The following is a 27,548-nucleotide window of genomic DNA, read 5'->3' as shown; positions in this document are numbered from 1 at the left end:
GGCCTGGCCTGGCCTGGCCTGGCCTGGCCTGGCCTGGCCTGGCCTGGCCTGGCCTGGCCTGGCCTGGCCTGGCCTGGCCTGGCCTGGCCTGGCCTGGCCTGGCCTGGCCTGGCCTGGCCTGGCCTGGCCTGGCCTGGCCTGGCCTGGCCTGGCCTGGCCTGGCCTGGCCTGGCCTGGCCTGGCCTGGCCTGGCCTGGCCTGGCCTGGCCTGGCCTGGCCTGGCCTGGCCTGGCCTGGCCTGGCCTGGCCTGGCCTGGCCTGGCCTGGCCTGGCCTGGCCTGGCCTGGCCTGGCCTGGCCTGGCCTGGCCTGGCCTGGCCTGGCCTGGCCTGGCCTGGCCTGGCCTGGCCTGGCCTGGCCTGGCCTGGCCTGGCCTGGCCTGGCCTGGCCTGGCCTGGCCTGGCCTGGCCTGGCCTGGCCTGGCCTGGCCTGGCCTGGCCTGGCCTGGCCTGGCCTGGCCTGGCCTGGCCTGGCCTGGCCTGGCCTGGCCTGGCCTGGCCTGGCCTGGCCTGGCCTGGCCTGGCCTGGCCTGGCCTGGCCTGGCCTGGCCTGGCCTGGCCTGGCCTGGCCTGGCCTGGCCTGGCCTGGCCTGGCCTGGCCTGGCCTGGCCTGGCCTGGCCTGGCCTGGCCTGGCCTGGCCTGGCCTGGCCTGGCCTGGCCTGGCCTGGCCTGGCCTGGCCTGGCCTGGCCTGGCCTGGCCTGGCCTGGCCTGGCCTGGCCTGGCCTGGCCTGGCCTGGCCTGGCCTGGCCTGGCCTGGCCTGGCCTGGCCTGGCCTGGCCTGGCCTGGCCTGGCCTGGCCTGGCCTGGCCTGGCCTGGCCTGGCCTGGCCTGGCCTGGCCTGGCCTGGCCTGGCCTGGCCTGGCCTGGCCTGGCCTGGCCTGGCCTGGCCTGGCCTGGCCTGGCCTGGCCTGGCCTGGCCTGGCCTGGCCTGGCCTGGCCTGGCCTGGCCTGGCCTGGCCTGGCCTGGCCTGGCCTGGCCTGGCCTGGCCTGGCCTGGCCTGGCCTGGCCTGGCCTGGCCTGGCCTGGCCTGGCCTGGCCTGGCCTGGCCTGGCCTGGCCTGGCCTGGCCTGGCCTGGCCTGGCCTGGCCTGGCCTGGCCTGGCCTGGCCTGGCCTGGCCTGGCCTGGCCTGGCCTGGCCTGGCCTGGCCTGGCCTGGCCTGGCCTGGCCTGGCCTGGCCTGGCCTGGCCTGGCCTGGCCTGGCCTGGCCTGGCCTGGCCTGGCCTGGCCTGGCCTGGCCTGGCCTGGCCTGGCCTGGCCTGGCCTGGCCTGGCCTGGCCTGGCCTGGCCTGGCCTGGCCTGGCCTGGCCTGGCCTGGCCTGGCCTGGCCTGGCCTGGCCTGGCCTGGCCTGGCCTGGCCTGGCCTGGCCTGGCCTGGCCTGGCCTGGCCTGGCCTGGCCTGGCCTGGCCTGGCCTGGCCTGGCCTGGCCTGGCCTGGCCTGGCCTGGCCTGGCCTGGCCTGGCCTGGCCTGGCCTGGCCTGGCCTGGCCTGGCCTGGCCTGGCCTGGCCTGGCCTGGCCTGGCCTGGCCTGGCCTGGCCTGGCCTGGCCTGGCCTGGCCTGGCCTGGCCTGGCCTGGCCTGGCCTGGCCTGGCCTGGCCTGGCCTGGCCTGGCCTGGCCTGGCCTGGCCTGGCCTGGCCTGGCCTGGCCTGGCCTGGCCTGGCCTGGCCTGGCCTGGCCTGGCCTGGCCTGGCCTGGCCTGGCCTGGCCTGGCCTGGCCTGGCCTGGCCTGGCCTGGCCTGGCCTGGCCTGGCCTGGCCTGGCCTGGCCTGGCCTGGCCTGGCCTGGCCTGGCCTGGCCTGGCCTGGCCTGGCCTGGCCTGGCCTGGCCTGGCCTGGCCTGGCCTGGCCTGGCCTGGCCTGGCCTGGCCTGGCCTGGCCTGGCCTGGCCTGGCCTGGCCTGGCCTGGCCTGGCCTGGCCTGGCCTGGCCTGGCCTGGCCTGGCCTGGCCTGGCCTGGCCTGGCCTGGCCTGGCCTGGCCTGGCCTGGCCTGGCCTGGCCTGGCCTGGCCTGGCCTGGCCTGGCCTGGCCTGGCCTGGCCTGGCCTGGCCTGGCCTGGCCTGGCCTGGCCTGGCCTGGCCTGGCCTGGCCTGGCCTGGCCTGGCCTGGCCTGGCCTGGCCTGGCCTGGCCTGGCCTGGCCTGGCCTGGCCTGGCCTGGCCTGGCCTGGCCTGGCCTGGCCTGGCCTGGCCTGGCCTGGCCTGGCCTGGCCTGGCCTGGCCTGGCCTGGCCTGGCCTGGCCTGGCCTGGCCTGGCCTGGCCTGGCCTGGCCTGGCCTGGCCTGGCCTGGCCTGGCCTGGCCTGGCCTGGCCTGGCCTGGCCTGGCCTGGCCTGGCCTGGCCTGGCCTGGCCTGGCCTGGCCTGGCCTGGCCTGGCCTGGCCTGGCCTGGCCTGGCCTGGCCTGGCCTGGCCTGGCCTGGCCTGGCCTGGCCTGGCCTGGCCTGGCCTGGCCTGGCCTGGCCTGGCCTGGCCTGGCCTGGCCTGGCCTGGCCTGGCCTGGCCTGGCCTGGCCTGGCCTGGCCTGGCCTGGCCTGGCCTGGCCTGGCCTGGCCTGGCCTGGCCTGGCCTGGCCTGGCCTGGCCTGGCCTGGCCTGGCCTGGCCTGGCCTGGCCTGGCCTGGCCTGGCCTGGCCTGGCCTGGCCTGGCCTGGCCTGGCCTGGCCTGGCCTGGCCTGGCCTGGCCTGGCCTGGCCTGGCCTGGCCTGGCCTGGCCTGGCCTGGCCTGGCCTGGCCTGGCCTGGCCTGGCCTGGCCTGGCCTGGCCTGGCCTGGCCTGGCCTGGCCTGGCCTGGCCTGGCCTGGCCTGGCCTGGCCTGGCCTGGCCTGGCCTGGCCTGGCCTGGCCTGGCCTGGCCTGGCCTGGCCTGGCCTGGCCTGGCCTGGCCTGGCCTGGCCTGGCCTGGCCTGGCCTGGCCTGGCCTGGCCTGGCCTGGCCTGGCCTGGCCTGGCCTGGCCTGGCCTGGCCTGGCCTGGCCTGGCCTGGCCTGGCCTGGCCTGGCCTGGCCTGGCCTGGCCTGGCCTGGCCTGGCCTGGCCTGGCCTGGCCTGGCCTGGCCTGGCCTGGCCTGGCCTGGCCTGGCCTGGCCTGGCCTGGCCTGGCCTGGCCTGGCCTGGCCTGGCCTGGCCTGGCCTGGCCTGGCCTGGCCTGGCCTGGCCTGGCCTGGCCTGGCCTGGCCTGGCCTGGCCTGGCCTGGCCTGGCCTGGCCTGGCCTGGCCTGGCCTGGCCTGGCCTGGCCTGGCCTGGCCTGGCCTGGCCTGGCCTGGCCTGGCCTGGCCTGGCCTGGCCTGGCCTGGCCTGGCCTGGCCTGGCCTGGCCTGGCCTGGCCTGGCCTGGCCTGGCCTGGCCTGGCCTGGCCTGGCCTGGCCCCTGGCCTGGCCTGGCCTGGCCTGGCCTGGCCTGGCCTGGCCTGGCCTGGCCTGGCCTGGCCTGGCCTGGCCTGGCCTGGCCTGGCCACCTGGCCTGGCCTGGCCTGGCCTGGCCTGGCCTGGCCTGGCCTGGCCTGGCCTGGCCTGGCCTGGCCTAACCTAACCTGGCCTAACCTAACCTAACCTAACCTAACCTAACCTAACCTAACCTAACCTGAACAAGTTAGGATAAGTTAGGTTAGGTTAAGATAAGGTTAGGTTGGGACAGAATGAGTTAAATTTTTTTTTTTTTTTTTTTTAACGGACCAAAATTTTTCGCAAAAGGCTAAAAATTTTCGTTTTGCCGCCGGCCGGAGGCAAAATTTTACCGACCGTCGGTAATGCAGATTCCTGTTTTACCGACATAGTATCGGTCGGTAAAACAGGTTTTCAATTTTATACGGGTCGGTAAAACAGATTTTAAAAAAAAAAAAAAAATTTTTTTGGCGGACCAAAATTTTTTGCGCCAAAAACTAAAAATTTTGTTTTGCCGCCGGCCGAAGGCCGGCGCGAAAAATTTACCGACCGTCGGTAATGCAGATTCCTGTTTTACCGACATAGTATCGGTCGGTAAAACAGGTTTTCAATTTTATACGGGTCGGTAAAACAGATTTAAAAAAAAAAAAATTTTTTTTGGCGGACAAAATTTTCGCGCCAAAAGGCTAAAAATTTTCGTTTTGCCGCCGGCCGAAAACCGGCGCGAAAATTTTACCGACCGTCGGTAATGCAGATTTTGTTTTACCGACATATAATCGGTCGGTAAAACAGATTTTAATTTAAAATTGGTCGGTAAAACAGATTTAAAAAAAAAAAAAAATTTTTTTTTTTGACGATCAAATTTCTTGCGCCAAAGGCTAAAAATTTTCGTTTTTGCCGCCGGCCGAAGCCTGCGCGAAAATTTTTTACCGACCGTCGGTAATGCAGATTTCTGTTTTACCGACATAGTATCGGTCGGTAAAACAGGTTTTTCAATTTTATACGGGTCGGTAAAACAGATTTAAAAAAAAAAAAATTTTTTTTTTTTGGCGGACCAAAATTTTTCGCGCCAAAAGGCTAAAAATTTTCGTTTTTGCCGCCGGCCGAAAACCGGCGCGAAAATTTTTTACCGACCGTCGGTAATGCAGATTTTTGTTTTACCGAAATATAATCGGTCGGTAAAACAGATTTTTAACTTAAAATTGGTCGGTAAAGCAGATTTAAAAAAAAAAAAAAAAAATTTTTTTTTTTTGACGATCAAAATTTCTTGCGCCAAAAGGCTAAAAATTCTCGTTTTGCCGCCGGCCGAAGGCCTGCGCGAAAATTTTTACCGACCGTCGGTAATGCAGATTTCTGTTTTACCGACATAGTATCAGTCGGTAAAACAGGTTTTTAACTTAAAATTGGTCGGTAAAACAGATTTAAAAAAAAAAAAAAATTTTTTGACGATCAAAATTCCTTGCGCCAAAAGGCTAAAAATTCTCGTTTTTGCCGCCGGCCGAAGGCCTGCGCGAAAATTTTTTACCGACTGTCGGTAATGCAGATTTTTTTTCTACCGACTTATAATCGGTCGGTAAAAAAGATTTTTTAATTTAAAATTGGTCGGTAAAACAGATTTTAAAAAAAACAAAGAAAATCTGCGCAGGTAGAAAGATGGGGGGAATTAGTAGAAACATTTTTTGTTAATAAAATTTTGTTCTATCTCTTCCCCCTGCGCGCCTGAGCAAAAACCAAAAAAAAAAAAATTTCGCAGGTAGAAAGAAAGGGGACATAAATTGAAACATTTTTTGTTAATAAAATTTTGTTCTATCTCTTTCCCCCTGCGCGCACGAAGGCAAAAACCAAAAAAAAAAAAAAAAAATCTGCGCAGGTAGAAAAAGGGGACATAAATTGAAACATTTTTGTTAATAAAATTTTGTTCTATCTCTCCCCCTGCGCACGAAGGCAAAAACCAAAAAAAAAAAAAAGAATCTGCGCAGGTAGAAAGATGGGGGAATCAGTAGAAACATTTTTGTTAATAAAATTTTGTTCTATCTCTTCCCCCTGCGCGCCTGAGGGCAAAAACAAAAAAAAAAATCTGCGCAGGTAGAAAAAAGGGGGACATAAATTGAAACATTTTTTGTTAATAAAATTTTGTTCTATCTCTCCCCCCCTGCGCGCACGAGGCAAAAACCAAAAAAAAAAAAAAATCTGCGCAGGTAGAAAGATGGGGGAATAAGTAGAAATTTTTTTTTTAAAATTTTGTTCTATCTCTCCCCTGCGCGCACGAGGGCAAAAAAAAAAAAAAAAAAATCTGCGCAGGTAGAAAGATGGGGAATCAGTAGAAACATTTTTGTTAATAAAATTTTGTTCTATCTCTCCCCCTGCGCACGAGGGCAAAACCAAAAAAAAAAAAAAAATCTGCGCAGGTAGAAAGATGGGGGAATCAGTAGAAACATTTTTGTTAATAAAATTTTGTTCTATCTCTTCCCCCCTGCGCGCACGAGGGCAAAAACCAAAAAAAAAAAAAAAAATCTGCGCAGGTAGAAAGATGGGGAATCAGTAGAAACATTTTTGTTAATAAAATTTTGTTCTATCTCTCCCCCTGCGCGCACGAGGGCAAAAACCAAAAAATCTGCGCAGGTAGAAAGATGGAATCAGTAGAAACATTTTTGTTAATAAAATTTTGTTCTATCTCTCCCCCCCTGCGCGCACGAGGGCAAAAACCAAAAAAAAAAAAAAAATCTGCGCAGGTAGAAAGATGGGGAAAATCAGTAGAAACATTTTTTGTTAATAAAATTTTGTTCTATCTTTTCTCTCCTCCGCGCACAAGAGCATTTTCCGAAAAACTTTGATCGTTAATATCTCGGTCCACAGGCGTCGTAGGGGTCTGATCGAAAGCTCGTTTTGAAGGGCTTGAAAGCCCGCGTCGAACAAAAAAAAGCGCAATAGCCTAGCCCTTCTGGTTCGCGAGATATTTCACATTTCCGAAAAACTTTGATCGTTAATATCTCGGTCCACAGGCGTCGTAGGGGTCTGATCAGCTCGTTTTGAAGGCTTGAAAGCCCGCGTCGAACAAAAAAAAGCGCAATAGCCTAGCCCTTCTGGTTCGCGAGATATTTCACATTTTCCGAAAAACTTTGATCGTTAATATCTCGGTCCACAGGCGTCGTAGGGGTCTGATCGAAAGCTCGTTTTGAAGGGCTTGAAAGCCCGCGTCGAAAAAAAAAGCGCAATAGCCTAGCCCTTCTGGTTCGCGAGATATTTCACATTTTCCGAAAAACTTTGATCGTTAATATCTCGGTCCACAGGCGTCGTAGGGGTCTGATCGAAAGCTCGTTTTGAAGGGCTTGAAAGCCCGCGTCGAAAAAAAAAGCGCAATAGCCTAGCCCTTCTGGTTCGCGAGATATTTCACATTTTCCGAAAAACTTTGATCGTTAATATCTCGGTCCACAGGCGTCGTAGGGGTCTGATCGAAAGCTCGTTTTGAAGGGCTTGAAAGCCCGCGTCGAAAAAAAAAGCGCAATAGCCTAGCCCTTCTGGTTCGCGAGATATTTCACATTTTCCGAAAAACTTTGATCGTTAATATCTCGGTCCACAGGCGTCGTAGGGGTCTGATCTAAAGCTCGTTTTGAAGGGCTTGAAAGCCCGCGTCGAACAAAAAAAGCGCAATAGCCTAGCCCTTCTGGTTCGCGAGATATTTCACATTTTCCGAAAAACTTTGATCGTTAATATCTCGGTCCACAGGCGTCGTAGGGGTCTGATCGCAAGCTCGTTTTGAAGGGCTTGAAAGCCCGCGTCGAACAAAAAAAGCGCAATAGCCTAGCCCTTCTGGTTCGCGAGATATTTCACATTTTCCGAAAAACTTTGATCGTTAATATCTCGGTCCACAGGCGTCGTAAGGGTCTGATCGAAAGCTCGTTTTGAAGGGCTTGAAAGCCCGCGTCGAACAAAAAAAAGCGCAATAGCCTAGCCCTTCTGGTTCGCGAGATATTTCACATTTTCCGAAAAACTTTGATCGTTAATATCTCGGTCCACAGGCGTCGTAGGGGTCTGATCGAAAGCTCGTTTTGAAGGGCTTGAAAGCCCGCGTCGAACAAAAAAAAGCGCAATAGCCTAGCCCTTCTGGTTCGCGAGATATTTCACATTTTCCGAAAAACTTTGATCGTTAATATCTCGGTCCACAGGCGTCGTAGGGGTCTGATCGAAAGCTCGTTTTGAAGGGCTTGAAAGCCCGCGTCGAAAAAAAAAGCGCAATAGCCTAGCCCTTCTGGTTCGCGAGATATTTCACATTTTCCGAAAAACTTTGATCGTTAATATCTCGGTCCACAGGCGTCGTAGGGGTCTGATCGAAAGCTCGTTTTGAAGGGCTTGAAAGCCCGCGTCGAAAAAAAAAGCGCAATAGCCTAGCCCTTCTGGTTCGCGAGATATTTCACATTTTCCGAAAAACTTTGATCGTTAATATCTCGGTCCACAGGCGTCGTAGGGGTCTGATCGAAAGCTCGTTTTGAAGGGCTTGAAAGCCCGCGTCGAACAAAAAAAAGCGCAATAGCCTAGCCTTTCTGGTTCGCGAGATATTTCACATTTTCCGAAAAACTTTGATCGTTAATATCTCGGTCCACAGGCGTCGTAGGGGTCTGATCGAAAGCTCGTTTTGAAGGGCTTGAAAGCCCGCGTCGAACAAAAAAAAAGCGCAATAGCCTAGCCCTTCTGGTTCGCGAGATATTTCACATTTTCCGAAAAACTTTGATCGTTAATATCTCGGTCCACAGGCGTCGTAGGGGTCTGATCGAAAGCTCGTTTTGAAGGGCTTGAAAGCCCGCGTCGAACAAAAAAAAGCGCAATAGCCTAGCCCTTCTGGTTCGCGAGATATTTCACATTTTCCGAAAAACTTTGATCGTTAATATCTCGGTCCACAGGCGTCGTAGGGGTCTGATCGCAAGCTCGTTTTGAAGGGCTTGAAAGCCCGCGTCGAACAAAAAAAGCGCAATAGCCTAGCCCTTCTGGTTCGCGAGATATTTCACATTTTCCGAAAAACTTTGATCGTTAATATCTCGGTCCACAGGCGTCGTAGGGGTCTGATCGCAAGCTCGTTTTGAAGGGCTTGAAAGCCCGCGTCGAACAAAAAAAGCGCAATAGCCTAGCCCTTCTGGTTCGCGAGATATTTCACATTTTCCGAAAAACTTTGATCGTTAATATCTCGGTCCACAGGCGTCGTAGGGGTCTGATCGAAAGCTCGTTTTGAAGGGCTTGAAAGCCCGCGTCGAACAAAAAAAGCGCAATAGCCTAGCCCTTCTGGTTCGCGAGATATTTCACATTTTCCGAAAAACTTTGATCGTTAATATCTCGGTCCACAGGCGTCGTAGGGGTCTGATCGAAAGCTCGTTTTGAAGGGCTTGAAAGCCCGCGTCGAACAAAAAAAGCGCAATAGCCTAGCCCTTCTGGTTCGCGAGATATTTCACATTTTCCGAAAAACTTTGATCGTTAATATCTCGGTCCACAGGCGTCGTAGGGGTCTGATCGAAAGCTCGTTTTGAAGGGCTTGAAAGCCCGCGTCGAACAAAAAAAAGCGCAATAGCCTAGCCCTTCTGGTTCGCGAGATATTTCACATTTTCCGAAAAACTTTGATCGTTAATATCTCGGTCCACAGGCGTCGTAGGGGTCTGATCGAAAGCTCGTTTTGAAGGGCTTGAAAGCCCGCGTCGAACAAAAAAAGCGCAATAGCCTAGCCCTTCTGGTTCGCGAGATATTTCACATTTTCCGAAAAACTTTGATCGTTAATATCTCGGTCCACAGGCGTCGTAGGGGTCTGATCGAAAGCTCGTTTTGAAGGGCTTGAAAGCCCGCGTCGAAAAAAAAAGCGCAATAGCCTAGCCCTTCTGGTTCGCGAGATATTTCACATTTTCCGAAAAACTTTGATCGTTAATATCTCGGTCCACAGGCGTCGTAGGGGTCTGATCGAAAGCTCGTTTTGAAGGGCTTGAAAGCCCGCGTCGAACAAAAAAAGCGCAATAGCCTAGCCCTTCTGGTTCGCGAGATATTTCACATTTTCCGAAAAACTTTGATCGTTAATATCTCGGTCCACAGGCGTCGTAGGGGTCTGATCGAAAGCTCGTTTTGAAGGGCTTGAAAGCCCGCGTCGAAAAAAAAAGCGCAATAGCCTAGCCCTTCTGGTTCGCGAGATATTTCACATTTTCCGAAAAACTTTGATCGTTAATATCTCGGTCCACAGGCGTCGTAAGGGTCTGATCGAAAGCTCGTTTTGAAGGGCTTGAAAGCCCGCGTCGAACAAAAAAAAGCGCAATAGCCTAGCCCTTCTGGTTCGCGAGATATTTCACATTTTCCGAAAAACTTTGATCGTTAATATCTCGGTCCACAGGCGTCGTAGGGGTCTGATCGAAAGCTCGTTTTGAAGGGCTTGAAAGCCCGCGTCGAACAAAAAAGCGCAATAGCCTAGCTCTTCTGGTTCGCGAGATATTTCAAATTTTCTAAAGAGGTGGCACGGTCAGTTCGTGCCACTTCCTTGATTTTATATGCACCTGATACAAATTCTAAAAGTATCAGGTGCATATAAATTGAGTGGCACACGGCCATGCCTACAGAAATTTGAAATTTCGCGACAGAAGAGCTAGGCTATTTTACACATCACAACAATTTAATGCTATTTATTAAGTATATTTACAATATTTTATTAATCGAGTCGTTTCATGAATGTCAGTATTAATGCTGTGTTCCTATTGGTTCAAATTAATCGAATGACATTTTAAATTTGTTTTTTGCGTTATCTATAAGTTTTTATATTAAATCGTATTTTACAAGTTAGTTTACAACAATTTAATGCTATTTATTAATTATTCTTACAATATTTTATTAATCAAGTCGTTTCATGAATGTCAGTACTAATGCTGTGTTCCTATTGGTTGAAATTTATTGAGTGACATTTTGCACGTGTTTTTGGCGTTATTTATAAGTTTTTATACTAAATCGTATTTTGCAAGTTAATTTACAACAATTAATGCTATTTATTAATTATTTTTACAATATTTTATTAATCGAATCGTTTCATGAATGTCAGTACTAATGCTGTGTTCCTATTGGTTGAAATTTATTGAGTGACATTTTGCACGTGTTTTTGGCGTTATTTATAAGTTTTTATACTAAATCGTATTTTGCAAGTTAGTTTACAACAATTAATGCTATTTATTAATTATTTTTACAATATTTTATTAATCGAATCGTTTCATGAATGTCAGTACTAATGCTGTGTTCCTATTGGTTGAAATTGATCGAATGACATTTTACATTTTTTGCGTTATTTAAATTTTTGTACTAAATATATTTTGCACGTCAATTTACAACAATTTAATGATATTTATTAATTATTTTTACAATATTTTATTAATCGAATCGTTTCATGAATGTCAGTACTAATGCTGTGTTCCTATTGGTTGAAAATAATCGAGTGACATTTTGCACGTGTTTTTGGCGTTATTTATAAGTTTTTATACTAAATCGTATTTTGCAATTTAGTTTACCACAATTTAATGCTATTTATTAATTATTTTTACAATATTTTATTAATCGAGTCGTTTCATGAATGTCAGTACTAATACTGTGTTCCTATTGGTTCAAATTAATCGAATGACATTTTACACTTCTTTTTTGCGTTATTTATAAGTTTCTAAACTGAATCGTATTTTGCACGTTAATTTACAACAATTTAATGATATTTATTAAGTAATTTTACAATAGTTTATTGTTTGAATCGATTCATGAATGTCAGTATTAATGCTGTGTTCCTATTGGTTGAAATTAATCGATTGACATTTTACGTTTGTTTTTTGCGTTATTTATAAGTTTTTATACTTAATCGTATTTTGCTCGTTAATTTACAACAATTTAATGCTATTTATTAAGTATTTTTACATTATTTTATTAATCGAGTCGTTTCATGAATGCCAGTATTAATGCTGTGTCTCCATTGGTGAATATTTTACGCAAAATATTTTATGCTTATTTTATTCGTTTGTGGAAGATCAACTGTTTCCTCGAGTGTCCGGTTGGATTTTTTAACAAATTTAAACCGTCTTTTTTATTCCCACAAAGTGCCAAGACTGTGCATCAACGGAAACTAATTTTTATAAAAGTTTTAAAAGTGACAGGTATGTGTTATTGATTAAAGTTTAAAGTCAGAAAAACAAATATTTCTATTTGTTTTACAGGCTTTAAACTTTATAGGCAAAAGATACGTGACGGCAGCTAACCAACGAGACCATCCGGAGTTCCGGGGAAGCCGCAGAAGTCTCTCTGACCATTCCTGGTGCAAGAGAAAAATCCTCGTACCCAGTACTCCAGATAGCACTGACACTTTGCAGAGTGAATTCAGGTATGTCATGCATTAGAATTTAATTAAAATACTCTCCTTCATTGTGAGGGACCGATTTTAGATTGCCCGAGAGCCTCAGTTAATTAAAAAGTGAGAAAATAGTCAAAATATAACTTTAACCTCAAAGTGTCACTTATGAGATTTTTAGTTTTAATTTAAAAATACTTCTGCTTTATTTACAGGTTTGGCGCTTTGGGGACGAAAGGTTCGCGACGAAAACTAACCAAGGAAACCGTCCGGAGACCCGGGGAAGCTGCAGAAGTCCCTCTGACCATTCCTGGTGCAAGAGAAAATTCCTCGACTTACCCAGTACTCCAGATAGCACTAACACTTTGCAGAGTGAATTCAGGTATGTCATGCGTTAGAATTTAATTAGAGTACCCTCCTCTATCGTGAGGGACCGATTTTAGATTGCTCGAGAGCCTCAGTTAATTAAAAAGTGAGAAAATTGTCAAAATATAACTTTAACCTCAATGTGTCACTTATGAGATATTTAGTTTTAATTTAAAAATACTTCTGCTTTATTTACAGGTTTGGCGCTTTGGGGACGAAAGGTTCGCGACGAAAACTAACCAAGGAAACCGTCCGGAGACCCGGGAAGCGCAGAAGTCTCTCTGACCATTCCTGGTGCAAGAGAAAATTCCTCGACTTACCCAGTACTCCAGATAGCACTAACACTTTGCAGAGTGAATTCAGGTATGTCATGCGTTAGAATTTAATTAGAGTACCCTCCTCTATCGTGAGGGACCGATTTTAGATTGCTCGAGAGCCTCAGTTAATTAAAAAGTGAGAAAATTGTCAAAATATAACTTTAACCTCAATGTGTCACTTATGAGATTTTTAGTTTTAATTTAAAAATACTTCTGCTTTATTTACAGGTTTGGCGCTTTGGGGACGAAAGGTTCGCGACGAAAACTAACCAAGGAAACCGTCCGGAGACCCGGGGAAGCTGCAGAAGTCTCTCTGACCATTCCTGGTGCAAGAGAAAATTCCTCGACTTACCCAGTACTCCAGATAGCACTAACACTTTGCAGAGTGAATTCAGGTATGTCATGCGTTAGAATTTAATTAGAGCACCCTCCTCTATCGTGAGGGACCGATTTTAGATTGCTCGAGAGCCTCAGTTAATTAAAAAGTGAGAAAATTGTCAAAATATAACTTTAACCTCAATGTGTCACTTATGAGATTTTTAGTTTTAATTTAAAAATACTTCTGCTTTATTTACAGGTTTGGCGCTTTGGGGACGAAAGGTTCGCGACGAAAACTAACCAAGGAAACCGTCCGGAGACCCGGGGAAGCTGCAGAAGTCCCTCTGACCATTCCTGGTGCAAGAGAAAATTCCTCGACTTACCCAGTACTCCAGATAGCACTAACACTTTGCAGAGTGAATTCAGGTATGTCATGCGTTAGAATTTAATTAGAGCACCCTCCTCTATCGTGAGGGACCGATTTTAGATTGCTCGAGAGCCTCAGTTAATTAAAAAGTGAGAAAATTGTCAAAATATAACTTTAACCTCAATGTGTCACTTATGAGATTTTTAGTTTTAATTTAAAAATACTTCTGCTTTATTTACAGGTTTGGCGCTTTGGGGACGAAAGGTTCGCGACGAAAACTAACCAAGGAAACCGTCCGGAGACCCGGGAAGCTGCAGAAGTCTTTCTGACCATTCCTGGTGCAAGAGAAAATTCCTCGACTTACCCAGTACTCCAGATAGCACTAACACTTTGCAGAGTGAATTCAGGTATGTCATGCGTTAGAATTTAATTAGAGTACCCTCCTCTATCGTGAGGGACCGATTTTAGATTGCTCGAGAGCCTCAGTTAATTAAAAAGTGAGAAAATTGTCAAAATATAACTTTAACCTCAATGTGTCACTTATGAGATATTTAGTTTTAATTTAAAAATACTTCTGCTTTATTTACAGGTTTGGCGCTTTGGGGACGAAAGGTTCGCGACGAAAACTAACCAAGGAAACCGTCCGGAGACCCGGGAAGCTGCAGAAGTCTTTCTGACCATTCCTGGTGCAAGAGAAAATTCCTCGACTTACCCAGTACTCCAGATAGCACTAACACTTTGCAGAGTGAATTCAGGTATGTCATGCGTTAGAATTTAATTAGAGTACCCTCCTCTATCGTGAGGGACCGATTTTAGATTGCTCGAGAGCCTCAGTTAATTAAAAAGTGAGAAAATTGTCAAAATATAACTTTAACCTCAATGTGTCACTTATGAGATATTTAGTTTTAATTTAAAAATACTTCTGCTTTATTTACAGGTTTGGCGCTTTGGGGACGAAAGGTTCGCGACGAAAACTAACCAAGGAAACCGTCCGGAGACCCGGGGAAGCTGCAGAAGTCCCTCTGACCATTCCTGGTGCAAGAGAAAATTCCTCGACTTACCCAGTACTCCAGATAGCACTAACACTTTGCAGAGTGAATTCAGGTATGTCATGCGTTAGAATTTAATTAGAGCACCCTCCTCTATCGTGAGGGACCGATTTTAGATTGCTCGAGAGCCTCAGTTAATTAAAAAGTGAGAAAATTGTCAAAATATAACTTTAACCTCAATGTGTCACTTATGAGATATTTAGTTTTAATTTAAAAATACTTCTGCTTTATTTACAGGTTTGGCGCTTTGGGGACGAAAGGTTCGCGACGAAAACTAACCAAGGAAACCGTCCGGAGACCCGGGGAAGCTGCAGAAGTCCCTCTGACCATTCCTGGTACAAGAGAAAATTCCTCGACTTACCCAGTACTCCAGATAGCACTAACACTTTGCAGAGTGAATTCAGGTATGTCATGCGTTAGAATTTAATTAGAGTACCCTCCTCTATCGTGAGGGACCGATTTTAGATTGCTCGAGAGCCTCAGTTAATTAAAAAGTGAGAAAATTGTCAAAATATAACTTTAACCTCAATGTGTCACTTATGAGATTTTTAGTTTTAATTTAAAAATACTTCTGCTTTATTTACAGGTTTGGCGCTTTGGGGACGAAAGGTTCGCGACGAAAACTAACCAAGAAACCGTCCGGAGACCGGGAAGCTGCAGAAGTCTTTCTGACCATTTCTGGTGCAAGAGAAAATTCCTCGACTTACCCAGTACTCCAGATAGCACTAACACTTTGCAGAGTGAATTCAGGTATGTCATGCGTTAGAATTTAATTAGAGTACCCTCCTCTATCGTGAGGGACCGATTTTAGATTGCTCGAGAGCCTCAGTTAATTAAAAAGTGAGAAAATTGTCAAAATATAACTTTAACCTCAATGTGTCACTTATGAGATATTTAGTTTTAATTTAAAAATACTTGTGCTTTATTTACAGGTTTGGCGCTTTGGGGACGAAAGGTTCGCGACGAAAACTAACCAAGGAAACCGTCCGGAGACCCGGGGAAGCTGCAGAAGTCTTTCTGACCATTTCTGGTGCAAGAGAAAATTCCTCGACTTACCCAGTACTCCAGATAGCACTAACACTTTGCAGAGTGAATTCAGGTATGTCATGCGTTAGAATTTAATTAGAGTACCCTCCTCTATCGTGAGGGACCGATTTTAGATTGCTCGAGAGCCTCAGTTAATTAAAAAGTGAGAAAATTGTCAAAATATAACTTTAACCTCAATGTGTCACTTATGAGATATTTAGTTTTAATTTAAAAATACTTCTGCTTTATTTACAGGTTTGGCGCTTTGGGGACGAAAGGTTCGCGACGAAAACTAACCAAGGAAACCGTCCGGAGACCCGGGAAGCTGCAGAAGTCCCTCTGACCATTTTTGGTGCAAGAGAAAATTCCTCGACTTACCCAGTACTCCAGATAGCACTAACACTTTGCAGAGTGAATTCAGGTATGTCATGCGTTAGAATTTAATTAGAGTACCCTCCTCTATCGTGAGGGACCGATTTTAGATTGCTCGAGAGCCTCAGTTAATTAAAAAGTGAGAAAATTGTCAAAATATAACTTTAACCTCAATGTGTCACTTATGAGATATTTAGTTTTAATTTAAAAATACTTCTGCTTTATTTACAGGTTTGGCGCTTTGGGGACGAAAGGTTCGCGACGAAAACTAACCAAGGAAACCGTCCGGAGACCCGGGGAAGCTGCAGAAGTCCCTCTGACCATTTTTGGTACAAGAGAAAATTCCTCGACTTACCCAGTACTCCAGATAGCACTAACACTTTGCAGAGTGAATTCAGGTATGTCATGCGTTAGAATTTAATTAGAGCACCCTCCTCTATCGTGAGGGACCGATTATAGATTGCTCGAGAGCCTCAGTTAATTAAAAAGTGAGAAAATTGTCAAAATATAACTTTAACCTCAATGTGTCACTTATGAGATATTTAGTTTTAATTTAAAAATACTTCTGCTTTATTTACAGGTTTGGCGCTTTGGGGACGAAAGGTTCGCGACGAAAACTAACCAAGGAAACCGTCCGGAGACCCGGGGAAGCTGCAGAAGTCTTTCTGACCATTTCTGGTGCAAGAGAAAATTCCTCGACTTACCCAGTACTCCAGATAGCACTAACACTTTGCAGAGTGAATTCAGGTATGTCATGCGTTAGAATTTAATTAGAGCACCCTCCTCTATCGTGAGGGACCGATTTTAGATTGCTCGAGAGCCTCAGTTAATTAAAAAGTGAGAAAATTGTCAAAATATAACTTTAACCTCAATGTGTCACTTATGAGATATTTAGTTTTAATTTAAAAATACTTGTGCTTTATTTACAGGTTTGGCGCTTTGGGGACGAAAGGTTCGCGACGAAAACTAACCAAGGAAACCGTCCGGAGACCCGGGGAAGCTGCAGAAGTCTTTCTGACCATTTCTGGTGCAAGAGAAAATTCCTCGACTTACCCAGTACTCCAGATAGCACTAACACTTTGCAGAGTGAATTCAGGTATGTCATGCGTTAGAATTTAATTAGAGTACCCTCCTCTATCGTGAGGGACCGATTTTAGATTGCTCGAGAGCCTCAGTTAATTAAAAAGTGAGAAAATTGTCAAAATATAACTTTAACCTCAATGTGTCACTTATGAGATATTTAGTTTTAATTTAAAAATACTTCTGCTTTATTTACAGGTTTGGCGCTTTGGGGACGAAAGGTTCGCGACGAAAACTAACCAAGGAAACCGTCCGGAGACCCGGGGAAGCTGCAGAAGTCCCTCTGACCATTCCTGGTACAAGAGAAAATTCCTCGACTTACCCAGTACTCCAGATAGCACTAACACTTTGCAGAGTGAATTCAGGTATGTCATGCGTTAGAATTTAATTAGAGTACCCTCCTCTATCGTGAGGGACCGATTTTAGATTGCTCGAGAGCCTCAGTTAATTAAAAAGTGAGAAAATTGTCAAAATATAACTTTAACCTCAATGTGTCACTTATGAGATATTTAGTTTTAATTTAAAAATACTTCTGCTTTATTTACAGGTTTGGCGCTTTGGGGACGAAAGGTTCGCGACGAAAACTAACCAAGGAAACCGTCCGGAGACCCGGGGAAGCTGCAGAAGTCCCTCTGACCATTTTTGGTACAAGAGAAAATTCCTCGACTTACCCAGTACTCCAGATAGCACTAACACTTTGCAGAGTGAATTCAGGTATGTCATGCGTTAGAATTTAATTAGAGTACCCTCCTCTATCGTGAGGGACCGATTTTAGATTGCTCGAGAGCCTCAGTTAATTAAAAAGTGAGAAAATTGTCAAAATATAACTTTAACCTCAATGTGTCACTTATGAGATATTTAGTTTTAATTTAAAAATACTTCTGCTTTATTTACAGGTTTGGCGCTTTGGGGACGAAAGGTTCGCGACGAAAACTAACCAAGGAAACCGTCCGGAGACCCGGGGAAGCTGCAGAAGTCCCTCTGACCATTTTTGGTACAAGAGAAAATTCCTCGACTTACCCAGTACTCCAGATAGCACTAACACTTTGCAGAGTGAATTCAGGTATGTCATGCGTTAGAATTTAATTAGAGCACCCTCCTCTATCGTGAGGGACCGATTTTAGATTGCTCGAGAGCCTCAGTTAATTAAAAAGTGAGAAAATTGTCAAAATATAACTTTAACCTCAATGTGTCACTTATGAGATATTTAGTTTTAATTTAAAAATACTTGTGCTTTATTTACAGGTTTGGCGCTTTGGGGACGAAAGGTTCGCGACGAAAACTAACCAAGGAAACCGTCCGGAGACCCGGGGAAGCTGCAGAAGTCCCTCTGACCATTTTTGGTACAAGAGAAAATTCCTCGACTTACCCAGTACTCCAGATAGCACTAACACTTTGCAGAGTGAATTCAGGTATGTCATGCGTTAGAATTTAATTAGAGCACCCTCCTCTATCGTGAGGGACCGATTTTAGATTGCTCGAGAGCCTCAGTTAATTAAAAAGTGAGAAAATTGTCAAAATATAACTTTAACCTCAATGTGTCACTTATGAGATATTTAGTTTTAATTTAAAAATACTTGTGCTTTATTTACAGGTTTGGCGCTTTGGGGACGAAAGGTTCGCGACGAAAACTAACCAAGGAAACCGTCCGGAGACCCGGGGAAGCTGCAGAAGTCTTTCTGACCATTTCTGGTGCAAGAGAAAATTCCTCGACTTACCCAGTACTCCAGATAGCACTAACACTTTGCAGAGTGAATTCAGGTATGTCATGCGTTAGAATTTAATTAGAGCACCCTCCTCTATCGTGAGGGACCGATTTTAGATTGCTCGAGAGCCTCAGTTAATTAAAAAGTGAGAAAATTGTCAAAATATAACTTTAACCTCAATGTGTCACTTATGAGATATTTAGTTTTAATTTAAAAATACTTCTGCTTTATTTACAGGTTTGGCGCTTTGGGGACGAAAGGTTCGCGACGAAAACTAACCAAGGAAACCGTCCGGAGACCCGGGGAAGCTGCAGAAGTCTTTCTGACCATTTCTGGTGCAAGAGAAAATTCCTCGACTTACCCAGTACTCCAGATAGCACTAACACTTTGCAGAGTGAATTCAGGTATGTCATGCGTTAGAATTTAATTAGAGTACCCTCCTCTATCGTGAGGGACCGATTTTAGATTGCTCGAGAGCCTCAGTTAATTAAAAAGTGAGAAAATTGTCAAAATATAACTTTAACCTCAATGTGTCACTTATGAGATATTTAGTTTTAATTTAAAAATACTTGTGCTTTATTTACAGGTTTGGCGCTTTGGGGACGAAAGGTTCGCGACGAAAACTAACCAAGGAAACCGTCCGGAGACCCGGGGAAGCTGCAGAAGTCCCTCTGACCATTTTTGGTACAAGAGAAAATTCCTCGACTTACCCAGTACTCCAGATAGCACTAACACTTTGCAGAGTGAATTCAGGTATGTCATGCGTTAGAATTTAATTAGAGCACCCTCCTCTATCGTGAGGGACCGATTTTAGATTGCTCGAGAGCCTCAGTTAATTAAAAAGTGAGAAAATTGTCAAAATATAACTTTAACCTCAATGTGTCACTTATGAGATATTTAGTTTTAATTTAAAAATACTTCTGCTTTATTTACAGGTTTGGCGCTTTGGGGACGAAAGGTTCGCGACGAAAACTAACCAAGGAAACCGTCCGGAGACCCGGGGAAGCTGCAGAAGTCCCTCTGACCATTTTTGGTACAAGAGAAAATTCCTCGACTTACCCAGTACTCCAGATAGCACTAACACTTTGCAGAGTGAATTCAGGTATGTCATGCGTTAGAATTTAATTAGAGCACCCTCCTCTATCGTGAGGGACCGATTATAGATTGCTCGAGAGCCTCAGTTAATTAAAAAGTGAGAAAATTGTCAAAATATAACTTTAACCTCAATGTGTCACTTATGAGATTTTTAGTTTTAATTTAAAAATACTTCTGCTTTATTTACAGGTTTGGCGCTTTGGGGACGAAAGGTTCGCGACGGAAACTAACCAAGGAAACCGTCCGGAGACCCGGGAAGCCGCAAAGTCTCTCTGACCATTCCTGGTGCAAGAGAAAATTCCGCGACTTACCCAGTACTCCAGATAGCACTAACACTTTGCAGAGTGAATTCAGGTATGTCATGCGTTAGAATTTAATTAGAGTACCCTTCTCTATCGTGAGGGACCGATTTTAGATTGCTCGAGAGCCTCAGTTAATTGAAAAGTGAGAAAATTGTCAAAATATAACTTTAACCTCAATGTGTCACTTATGAGATTTTTAGTTTTAATTTAAAAATACTTCTGCTTTATTTACAGGTTTGGCGCTTTGGGGACGAAAGGTTCGCGACGGAAACTTACCAAGGAAACCGTCCGGAGACCCGGGGAAGCCGCAAAAGTCTTTCTGACCATTTCTGGTGCAAGAGAAAATTCCATTTGCTAGTTAGTTTACAACAATTAATGCTATTTATTAATTATCTTTACAATATTTTATTAATCGAATCGTTTCATGAATGTCAGTACTAATTCTGTGTTCCTATTGGTTGAAATTGATCGAATGACATTTTACATATTTTTCTTGCGTTATTTATAAATTTTTGTACTAAATTATATTTTGCACGTCAATTTACAACAATTTAATGATATTTATTCATTATTTTTACAATATTTTATTAATCGAATCGTTTCATGAATGTCAGTACTAATGCTGTGTTTTTATTGGTTGAAAATAATCGAGTGACATTTTGCACGTGTTTTTGGCGTTATTTATAAGTTTTTATACTAAATCGTATTTTGCAAGTTAGTTTACAACAATTTAATGATATTTATTCATTATTTTTACAATATTTTATTAATCGAATCGTTTCATGAATGTCAGTACTAATGCTGTGTTTTTATTGGTTGAAAATAATCGAGTGACATTTTGCACGTGTTTTTGGCGTTATTTATAAGTTTTTATACTAAATCGTATTTTGCAAGTTAGTTTACAACAATTAATGTTATTTATTAATTATTTTTACAATATTTTATTAATCGAATCGTTTCATGAATGTCAGTACTAATGCTGTGATTTTATTGGTTGAAATTTATTGAGTGACATTTTGCACGTGTTTTTGGCGTTATTTATAAGTTTTTATACTAAATCGTATTTTGCAAGTTAGTTTACAACAATTAATGCTATTTATTAATTATTTTTACAATATTTTATTAATCGAATCGTTTCATGAATGTCAGTACTAATGCTGTGTTCCTATTGGTTGAAATCGATCGAATGACATTTTCCATTTTTCTTGCGTTATTTATAAATTTTTGTACTAAATTATATTTTGCACGTCAATTTACAACAATTTAATGATATTTATTAATTATTTTTACAATATTTTATTAATCGAATCGTTTCATGAATGTCAGTACTAATGCTGTGTTCCTATTGGTTGAAATCGATCGAATGACATTTTACATTTTTTTCTTGCGTTTTTTATAAATTTTTGTACTTAATTATATTTTGCACGTCAATTTACAACAATTTAATGATATTTATTAATTATTTTTACAATATTTTATTAATCGAATCGTTTCATGAATGTCAGTACTAATGCTGTGTTCCTATTGGTTGAAAATAATCGAGTGACATTTTGCACGTGTTTTTGGCGTTATTTATAAGTTTTTATACTAAATCGTATTTTGCAATTTAGTTTACCACAATTTAATGCTATTTATTAATTATTTTTACAATATTTTGTTAATCGAGTCGTTTCATGAATGTCAGTACTAATACTGTGTTCCTATTGGTTCATATTAATCGAATGACATTTTACACTTCTTTTTTGCGTCATTTATAAGTTTCTAAACTGAATCGTATTTTGCACGGTAATTTACAACAATTTAATGATATTTATTAAGTAATTTTACAATAGTTTATTGTTTGAATCGATTCATGAATGTCAGTATTAATGCTGTGTTCCTATTGGTTGAAATTAATCGATTGACATTTTACGTTTGTTTTTTGCGTTATTTATAAGTTTTTATATTTAATCGTATTTTGCTCGTTAATTTACAACAATTTAATGCTATTTATTAAGTATTTTTACATTATTTTATTAATCGAGTCGTTTCATGAATGCCAGTATTAATGCTGTGTCTCCATTGGTGAATATTTTACGCAAAATATTTTATGTTTATTTTATTCGTTTGTGGAAGATCAACTGTTTCCTCGAGTGTCCGGTTGGATTTTTTAACAAATTTAAATCGTCTTTTTTATTCCCACAAAGTGCCAAGACTGTGCATCAACGGAAACTAATTTTTATAAAAGTTTTAAAAGTGACAGGTATGTGTTATTGATTAAAGTTTAAAGTCAGAAAAACAAATATTTCTATTTGTTTTACAGGCTTTAAACTTTATAGGCAAAAGATACGTGACGGCAGCTAACCAACGAGACCATCCGGAGTTCCGGGGAAGCCGCAGAAGTCTTTCTGACCATTCCTGGTGCAAGAGAAAAATCTTCGTACCCAGTACTCCAGATAGCACTGACACTTTGCAGAGTGAATTCAGGTATGTCATGCATTAGAATTTAATTAAAATACTCTCCTTCATTGTGAGGGACCGATTTTAGATTGCCCGAGAGCCTCAGTTAATTAAAAAGTGAGAAAATAGTTAAAATATAACTCTAACCTCAAAGTGTCACTTATGAGATTTTTAGGTTTAATTTAAAAATACTTCTGCTTTATTTACAGGTTTGGCGCTTTGGGGACGAAAGGTTCGCGACGAAAACTAACCAAGGAAACCGTCCGGAGACCCGGGGAAGCCGCAGAAGTTTCTCTGACCATTTCTGGTGCAAGAGAAAAATCCTCGACTTACCCAGTACTCCAGATAGCACTAACACTTTGCAGAGTTAATTCAGGTATGTCATGCGTTAGAATTTAATTAGAGTACCCTCCTCTATCGTGAGGGACCGATTTTAGATTGCTCGAGAGCCTCAATTAATTAAAAAGTGAGAAAATAGTCAAAATATAACTTTAACCTCAATGTGTCACTTATGAGATTTTTAGTTTTAATTTAAAAATACTTCTGTTTTATTTACAGATTTGGCGCTTTGGGAACGAAAGGTTCGCGACGGAAACTAACCAAGGAAACTGTCCGAAGACCCGGGAAAGCCGCAGAAGTCTCTCTGACCATTCCTGGTGCAAGAGAAAAATCCTCGACTTACTTAGTACTCCAGATAGCACTAACACTTTGCAGAGTGAGTTCAGGCTTCTAAGTTAAATTTCAGACTAAAATTCGGTTTATTTAAGTGTAGTAGAGTGTTCTAAATACAATTGAATTATTTTGTTAACTGTAAATAATTTTTTATTTCAGATTTTTGGTGATTGGTGTTCTGCGAGAGTCACAGAAGTTTCACTGCACTTGAACAAGTTGTGAAAATAGTTCTGCGTTTTTCTCGAGTGCCCGGTTGGATTTTTCATTAAATTTAAACCTTCCTTTTGCTGCCCAAAAAGTTCCAAGGCTCTACATGGACGGGAACTATATTTTATAAGTGTTTTAAAAGTGACAGGTATGTGTTTTAGGTTAAAAGTTGAGTTATTCATAAATAAATTTTTTTGGAGTTTTTTAGTTTAATTTGTGACTTAAATTTGGTTTATTTAAGTGTATTAGAGTGTTCTAAATACAATTGAATTATTCTGTTAACTGTAAATAATTTTATATTTCACATTCTTGGTGATTGGTGTTCTGCGAGGGTCACAAAAGTTTCACTGCACTTCTACAGTTTGTGAAAATAGTTCTGCGTTCTCCTCGAGTGCCCCGTTGGATTTTTTATCAAATTTGAACCTTCCTGTTGCTGCCCAAAAAGTTTCAAGGCTCTACATGGACGGGAACTATTTTTTATAAGTGTTTTAAAAGTGACAGGTATGTGTTTTAGGTTAGAAGTTGAAATATCTTTAAATAAATTTTTTTGGAGTTTCTTAGTTAAATTTCTGACATAAATTTGGTTTATTTAAGTGTACTTTAATGTTTTAAATACAATTAAATTATTCTCTTAACTGTAAAAAATTTTATATTTTAGATTCTTGGTGATTGGAGTTTTGCGAGGGTCGCAGAAGTTTCATTGCACTTGAACAGCTTGTGAAATGAGTTCTGCTTATTCCTGGAGTGTCCAGTTGGATTTTTTTTCAAATATAAACCTTCCTCTTGCTGCCAAAAAAATGCCAAGCCTGTACATCATCAGGAAATAATTTTTATAAGACTTTTAAAAAGTGAGAGGTATGTGTTGTAGGTTAAAAATTGAAATAGTGTTAAAAAAATTATTTTCAGGCATTCAAGTTCAATTTCTAACTTTAATTCTGTTTTATTTAATGTAGTAGAATGTTGTAATTACAATTTAATATTGCTTTTAACTGTGAATGAATTTATATTTCAGTTTGCTGGTGACTGGAGAGTTGCGAGGGTCAGAAAAGTTTTCCTGTGCTTCTACACATTGTCAAGAAAGTTCTGCTGCTTCCTCGGCCATCCTGTTGGATTTTTTATTAATTTTGAAGTTTCCTATTGCTGTCCAAAAAGTGTCAAGCTTGCACATCAACGGGAACTATTTTTTATAAGAGTTTTAAAAGTGACAGGTATGTGTTTTAGGTTAAAAGTTGAGTTATTCATAAATAAATTTTTTGGAGTTTTTAGTTTAATTTGTGACTTAAATTTGGTTTATTTAAGTGTATTAGAGTGTTCTAAATACAATTGAATTATTCTGTTAACTGTAAATAATTTTATATTTCACATTCTTGGTGATTGGTGTTCTGCGAGGGTCACAAAAGTTTCACTGCACTTCTACAGTTTGTGAAAATAGTTCTGCGTTCTCCTCGAGTGCCCCGTTGGATTTTTTATCAAATTTGAACCTTCCTGTTGCTGCCCAAAAAGTTTCAAGGCTCTACATGGACGGGAACTATTTTTTATAAGTGTTTTAAAAGTGACAGGTATGTGTTTTAGGTTAGAAGTTGAAATATCTTTAAATTTTTTGGAGTTTCTTAGTTAAATTTCTGACATAAATTTGGTTTATTTAAGTGTACTTTAATGTTTTAAATACAATTAAATTATTCTCTTAACTGTAAAAAATTTTATATTTTAGATTCTTGGTGATTGGAGTTTTGCGAGGGTCGCAGAAGTTTCATTGCACTTGAACAGCTTGTGAAATGAGTTCTGCTTATTCCTGGAGTGTCCAGTTGGATTTTTTTTCAAATATAAACCTTCCTCTTGCTGCCAAAAAAATGCCAAGCCTGTACATCATCAGGAAATAATTTTTATAAGACTTTTAAAAAGTGAGAGGTATGTGTTGTAGGTTAAAAATTGAAATAGTGTTAAAAAAATTATTTTCAGGCATTCAAGTTCAATTTCTAACTTTAATTCTGTTTTATTTAATGTAGTAGAATGTTGTAATTACAATTTAATATTGCTTTTAACTGTGAATGAATTTATATTTCAGTTTGCTGGTGACTGGAGAGTTGCGAGGGTCAGAAAAGTTTTCCTGTGCTTCTACACATTGTCAAGAAAGTTCTGCTGCTTCCTCGGCCATCCTGTTGGATTTTTTATTAATTTTGAAGTTTCCTATTGCTGTCCAAAAAGTGTCAAGCTTGCACATCAACGGGAACTATTTTTTATAAGAGTTTTAAAAGTGACAGGTATGTGTTTTAGGTTAAAAGTTGAGTTATTCATAAATAAATTTTTTTGGAGTTTTTTAGTTTAATTTGTGACTTAAATTTGGTTTATTTAAGTGTATTAGAGTGTTCTAAATACAATTGAATTATTCTGTTAACTGTAAATAATTTTATATTTCACATTCTTGGTGATTGGTGTTCTGCGAGGGTCACAAAAGTTTCACTGCACTTGAACAAGTTGTGAAAATAGTTCTGCGTTTTCTTCGAGTGCCTGGTTGGATTTTTCATTAAATTTAAATCTCCCTCTTGTTGCCCAAACAGTTCCAAGGCTCTACATCAATGGGAATTATTTTTTATAAGTGTTTGAAAAGTGACAGGTATGTGTTATTGATTAAAGTTTAAAGTCAGAAAAACAAATACTTCTATTTGTTTTACAGGCTTTAAACTTTATAGGCAAAAGGTTCGCGACGGAAACTAACCAAAGAAATCGTCCGGAGACCCGGGGAAGCCGCAGAAGTCTCTCTGACCATTCCTGGTGCAAGAGAAAAATTCTCGACTTACCCAGTACCACAGATAGCACTAACACTTTGCAGAGTGAATTCAGGTATGTCATGCGTTAGAATTTAATTAGAGTACCCTCCTCTATCGTGAGGGACCGATTTTAGATTGCTCGAGAGCCTCAATTAATTAAAAAGTGAGAAAATAGTCAAAATATAACTTTAACCTCAAAGTGTCACTTATGAGACTTTTAGTTTTAATTTAAAAATACTTCTGCTTTATTTACAGGTTTGGCGCTTTGGGGACGAAAGGTTCGCGACGTAAACTAACCAAGAAAACCGTCCGGAGACCTGGGAAAGCTGCAGAAGTCCCTCTGACCATTTCTGGTGCAAGAGAAAAATCCTCGACTTACCCAGTACTTCAGATAGCACTAACACATTGCAGAGTGAGTTCAGGCTTCTAAGTTAAATTTCAGACTAAAATTCGGTTTATTTAAGTGTTGTAGAGTGTTTTAAATACAATTGAATTATTCTGTTAACTGTAAATAATTTTTTATTTCAGATTCTTGGTGATTGGTGTTCTGCGAGGGTCACAGAAGTTTCACTGCACTTGAACAAGTTGTGAAAATAGTTCTGCGTTTTCCTCGAGTGCCTGGTTGGATTTTTCATTAAATTTAAACCTCCCTGTTGCTGCCCAAAAAGTTCCAAGGCTCTACATCGACGGGAACTATTTTTTATAAGTGTTTGAAAAGTGGCAGGTATGTGTTTTAGGTCAATAGTAAAGTTACATCTAAATAAATTTTTTTCAGGCTTCTAAGTTAAATTTCAGACTAAAATTCGGTTTATTTAAGTGTTGTAGAGTGTTTTAAATACAATTGAATTATTCTGTTAACTGTAAATAATTTTTTATTTCAGATTCTTGGTGATTGGTGTTCTGCGAGGGTCACAGAAGTTTCACTGCACTTGAACAAGTTGTGAAAATAGTTCTGCGTTTTCCTCGAGTGCCTGGTTGGATTTTTCATTAAATTTAAACCTCCCTGTTGCTGCCCAAAAAGTTCCAAGGCTCTACATCGACGGGAACTATTTTTTATAAGTGTTTTAAAAGTGACAGGTATGTGTTTTAGGTTAAAAGTAAAGTTACACTTAAATAAATTATTTTCAGGCATTTAAGTTTAATTTCTGACTTAAATACGGCTTTATTTAGTGTAGTAGAGTGTTTTAAATACAATTAAATTATTCTCTTAACTGTAAAAAATTTTATATTTTAGATTCTTGGTGATTGGAGTTCTGCGAGGGTCGCAGAAGTTTCATTGCACTTGAACAGCTTGTGAAATGAGTTCTGCTTATTCCTGGAGTGTCTAGTTGGATTTTTTATCAAATATAAACGTTCCTCTTGATCAATATCTCAAACATCTTGAGATATCGATTATATTCAATGAGTGTATATATTTTTTGCTCGTTGAATATTTTATTAACAGCCAAATTAAATTATTAAATAAAAAATTAGATGTCAAATAAAAATAATTATAACAAATAGTACATCGATGTAACACATTATATTTAAAATTAAAAAAGTAAATTTAATTCATATATATTCTGTCTTAGTGGAAATATATTCCACCTGACATATATTTTATTATAATTTACAACTTATTGTCAATTTGATTTACATAAAACATCATAATTAATTTTTAATTAATTTTCAACTTATCTGCACATTGATATATACATTCTCTTAAATGTGATTTAAATTTTTTTCTTAATAGTTTGCAATGTTATTAGATTGTTTTTT

The 27,548-nt window shown here is 42.4% G+C and overlaps 1 protein-coding gene and 2 long non-coding RNA genes across 11 annotated transcripts; all 3 read left to right on the top strand.

Moving 5' to 3' along the window:
* The first annotated feature begins 10,957 nt into the window (after positions 1 to 10,957).
* On the top strand, positions 10,958 to 12,207 carry LOC139106032 (uncharacterized). 2 transcript variants are annotated; one of them, XM_070662486.1, is made up of 3 exons: positions 10,958 to 11,515; positions 11,592 to 11,739; positions 11,922 to 12,207. In XM_070662486.1, the coding sequence occupies exons 1-3, from the start codon at positions 11,305 to 11,307 to the stop codon at positions 12,109 to 12,111; spliced, it is 549 nt and encodes a 182-aa protein (XP_070518587.1). In that variant the 5' UTR covers positions 10,958 to 11,304; the 3' UTR covers positions 12,112 to 12,207. The 2 variants fall into 2 exon arrangements, 1 of the variants encoding a protein (XP_070518587.1); XR_011546277.1 differs by lacking the exon at positions 11,922 to 12,207 and having other exon boundaries at positions 11,576 to 11,911.
* Positions 12,208 to 20,046: 7,839 nt separating this feature from the next.
* On the top strand, positions 20,047 to 24,255 carry LOC139106047 (uncharacterized). 6 transcript variants are annotated; one of them, XR_011546285.1, is made up of 7 exons: positions 20,047 to 20,061; positions 21,891 to 21,946; positions 22,007 to 22,519; positions 22,702 to 22,858; positions 22,975 to 23,523; positions 23,681 to 23,877; positions 24,035 to 24,255. It is a non-coding gene; the product is annotated as an uncharacterized lncRNA (long non-coding RNA). The 6 variants fall into 6 exon arrangements; XR_011546286.1 differs by lacking the exon at positions 21,891 to 21,946; XR_011546281.1 differs by having other exon boundaries at positions 21,891 to 22,519.
* Positions 24,256 to 24,370: 115 nt separating this feature from the next.
* Positions 24,371 to 27,344, top strand: LOC139105981 (uncharacterized). Of its 3 annotated transcripts, none has more exons than XR_011546265.1 (9): positions 24,371 to 24,581; positions 24,734 to 24,930; positions 25,088 to 25,283; positions 25,478 to 25,636; positions 25,697 to 25,863; positions 26,046 to 26,202; positions 26,319 to 26,514; positions 26,672 to 26,867; positions 27,025 to 27,344. It is a non-coding gene; the product is annotated as an uncharacterized lncRNA (long non-coding RNA). The 3 variants fall into 3 exon arrangements; XR_011546266.1 differs by having other exon boundaries at positions 24,372 to 24,581; positions 25,713 to 25,863; XR_011546267.1 differs by lacking the exons at positions 25,478 to 25,636; positions 25,697 to 25,863; positions 26,046 to 26,202 and having other exon boundaries at positions 24,373 to 24,581.
* The last annotated feature ends 204 nt before the right edge of the window (positions 27,345 to 27,548 follow it).

The sequence above is a fragment of the Cardiocondyla obscurior genome, linkage group LG10, assembly GCF_019399895.1.
Source record: "Cardiocondyla obscurior isolate alpha-2009 linkage group LG10, Cobs3.1, whole genome shotgun sequence".
NCBI lineage: Eukaryota > Metazoa > Arthropoda > Insecta > Hymenoptera > Formicidae > Cardiocondyla > Cardiocondyla obscurior.
Note: the sequence above shows the minus strand (reverse complement) of the source record. Positions and strands in the feature narration are given on the sequence as shown.

What these genes read in the sequence shown, in the direction of transcription:
- LOC139106032 (XM_070662486.1), top strand. Translation starts at nt 11,305, where the DNA reads ATGAATGCCAGTATTAATGCTGTGTCTCCATTGGTGAATATTTTACGC. An exon ending in AAAAGTTTTAAAAGTGACAG is followed by an intron (nt 11,516 to 11,591) that starts GTATGTGTTATT and finishes TAAACTTTATAG; the next exon opens with GCAAAAGATACGTGACGGCA. An exon ending in ACTTTGCAGAGTGAATTCAG is followed by an intron (nt 11,740 to 11,921) that starts GTATGTCATGCA and finishes CTTTATTTACAG; the next exon opens with GTTTGGCGCTTTGGGGACGA.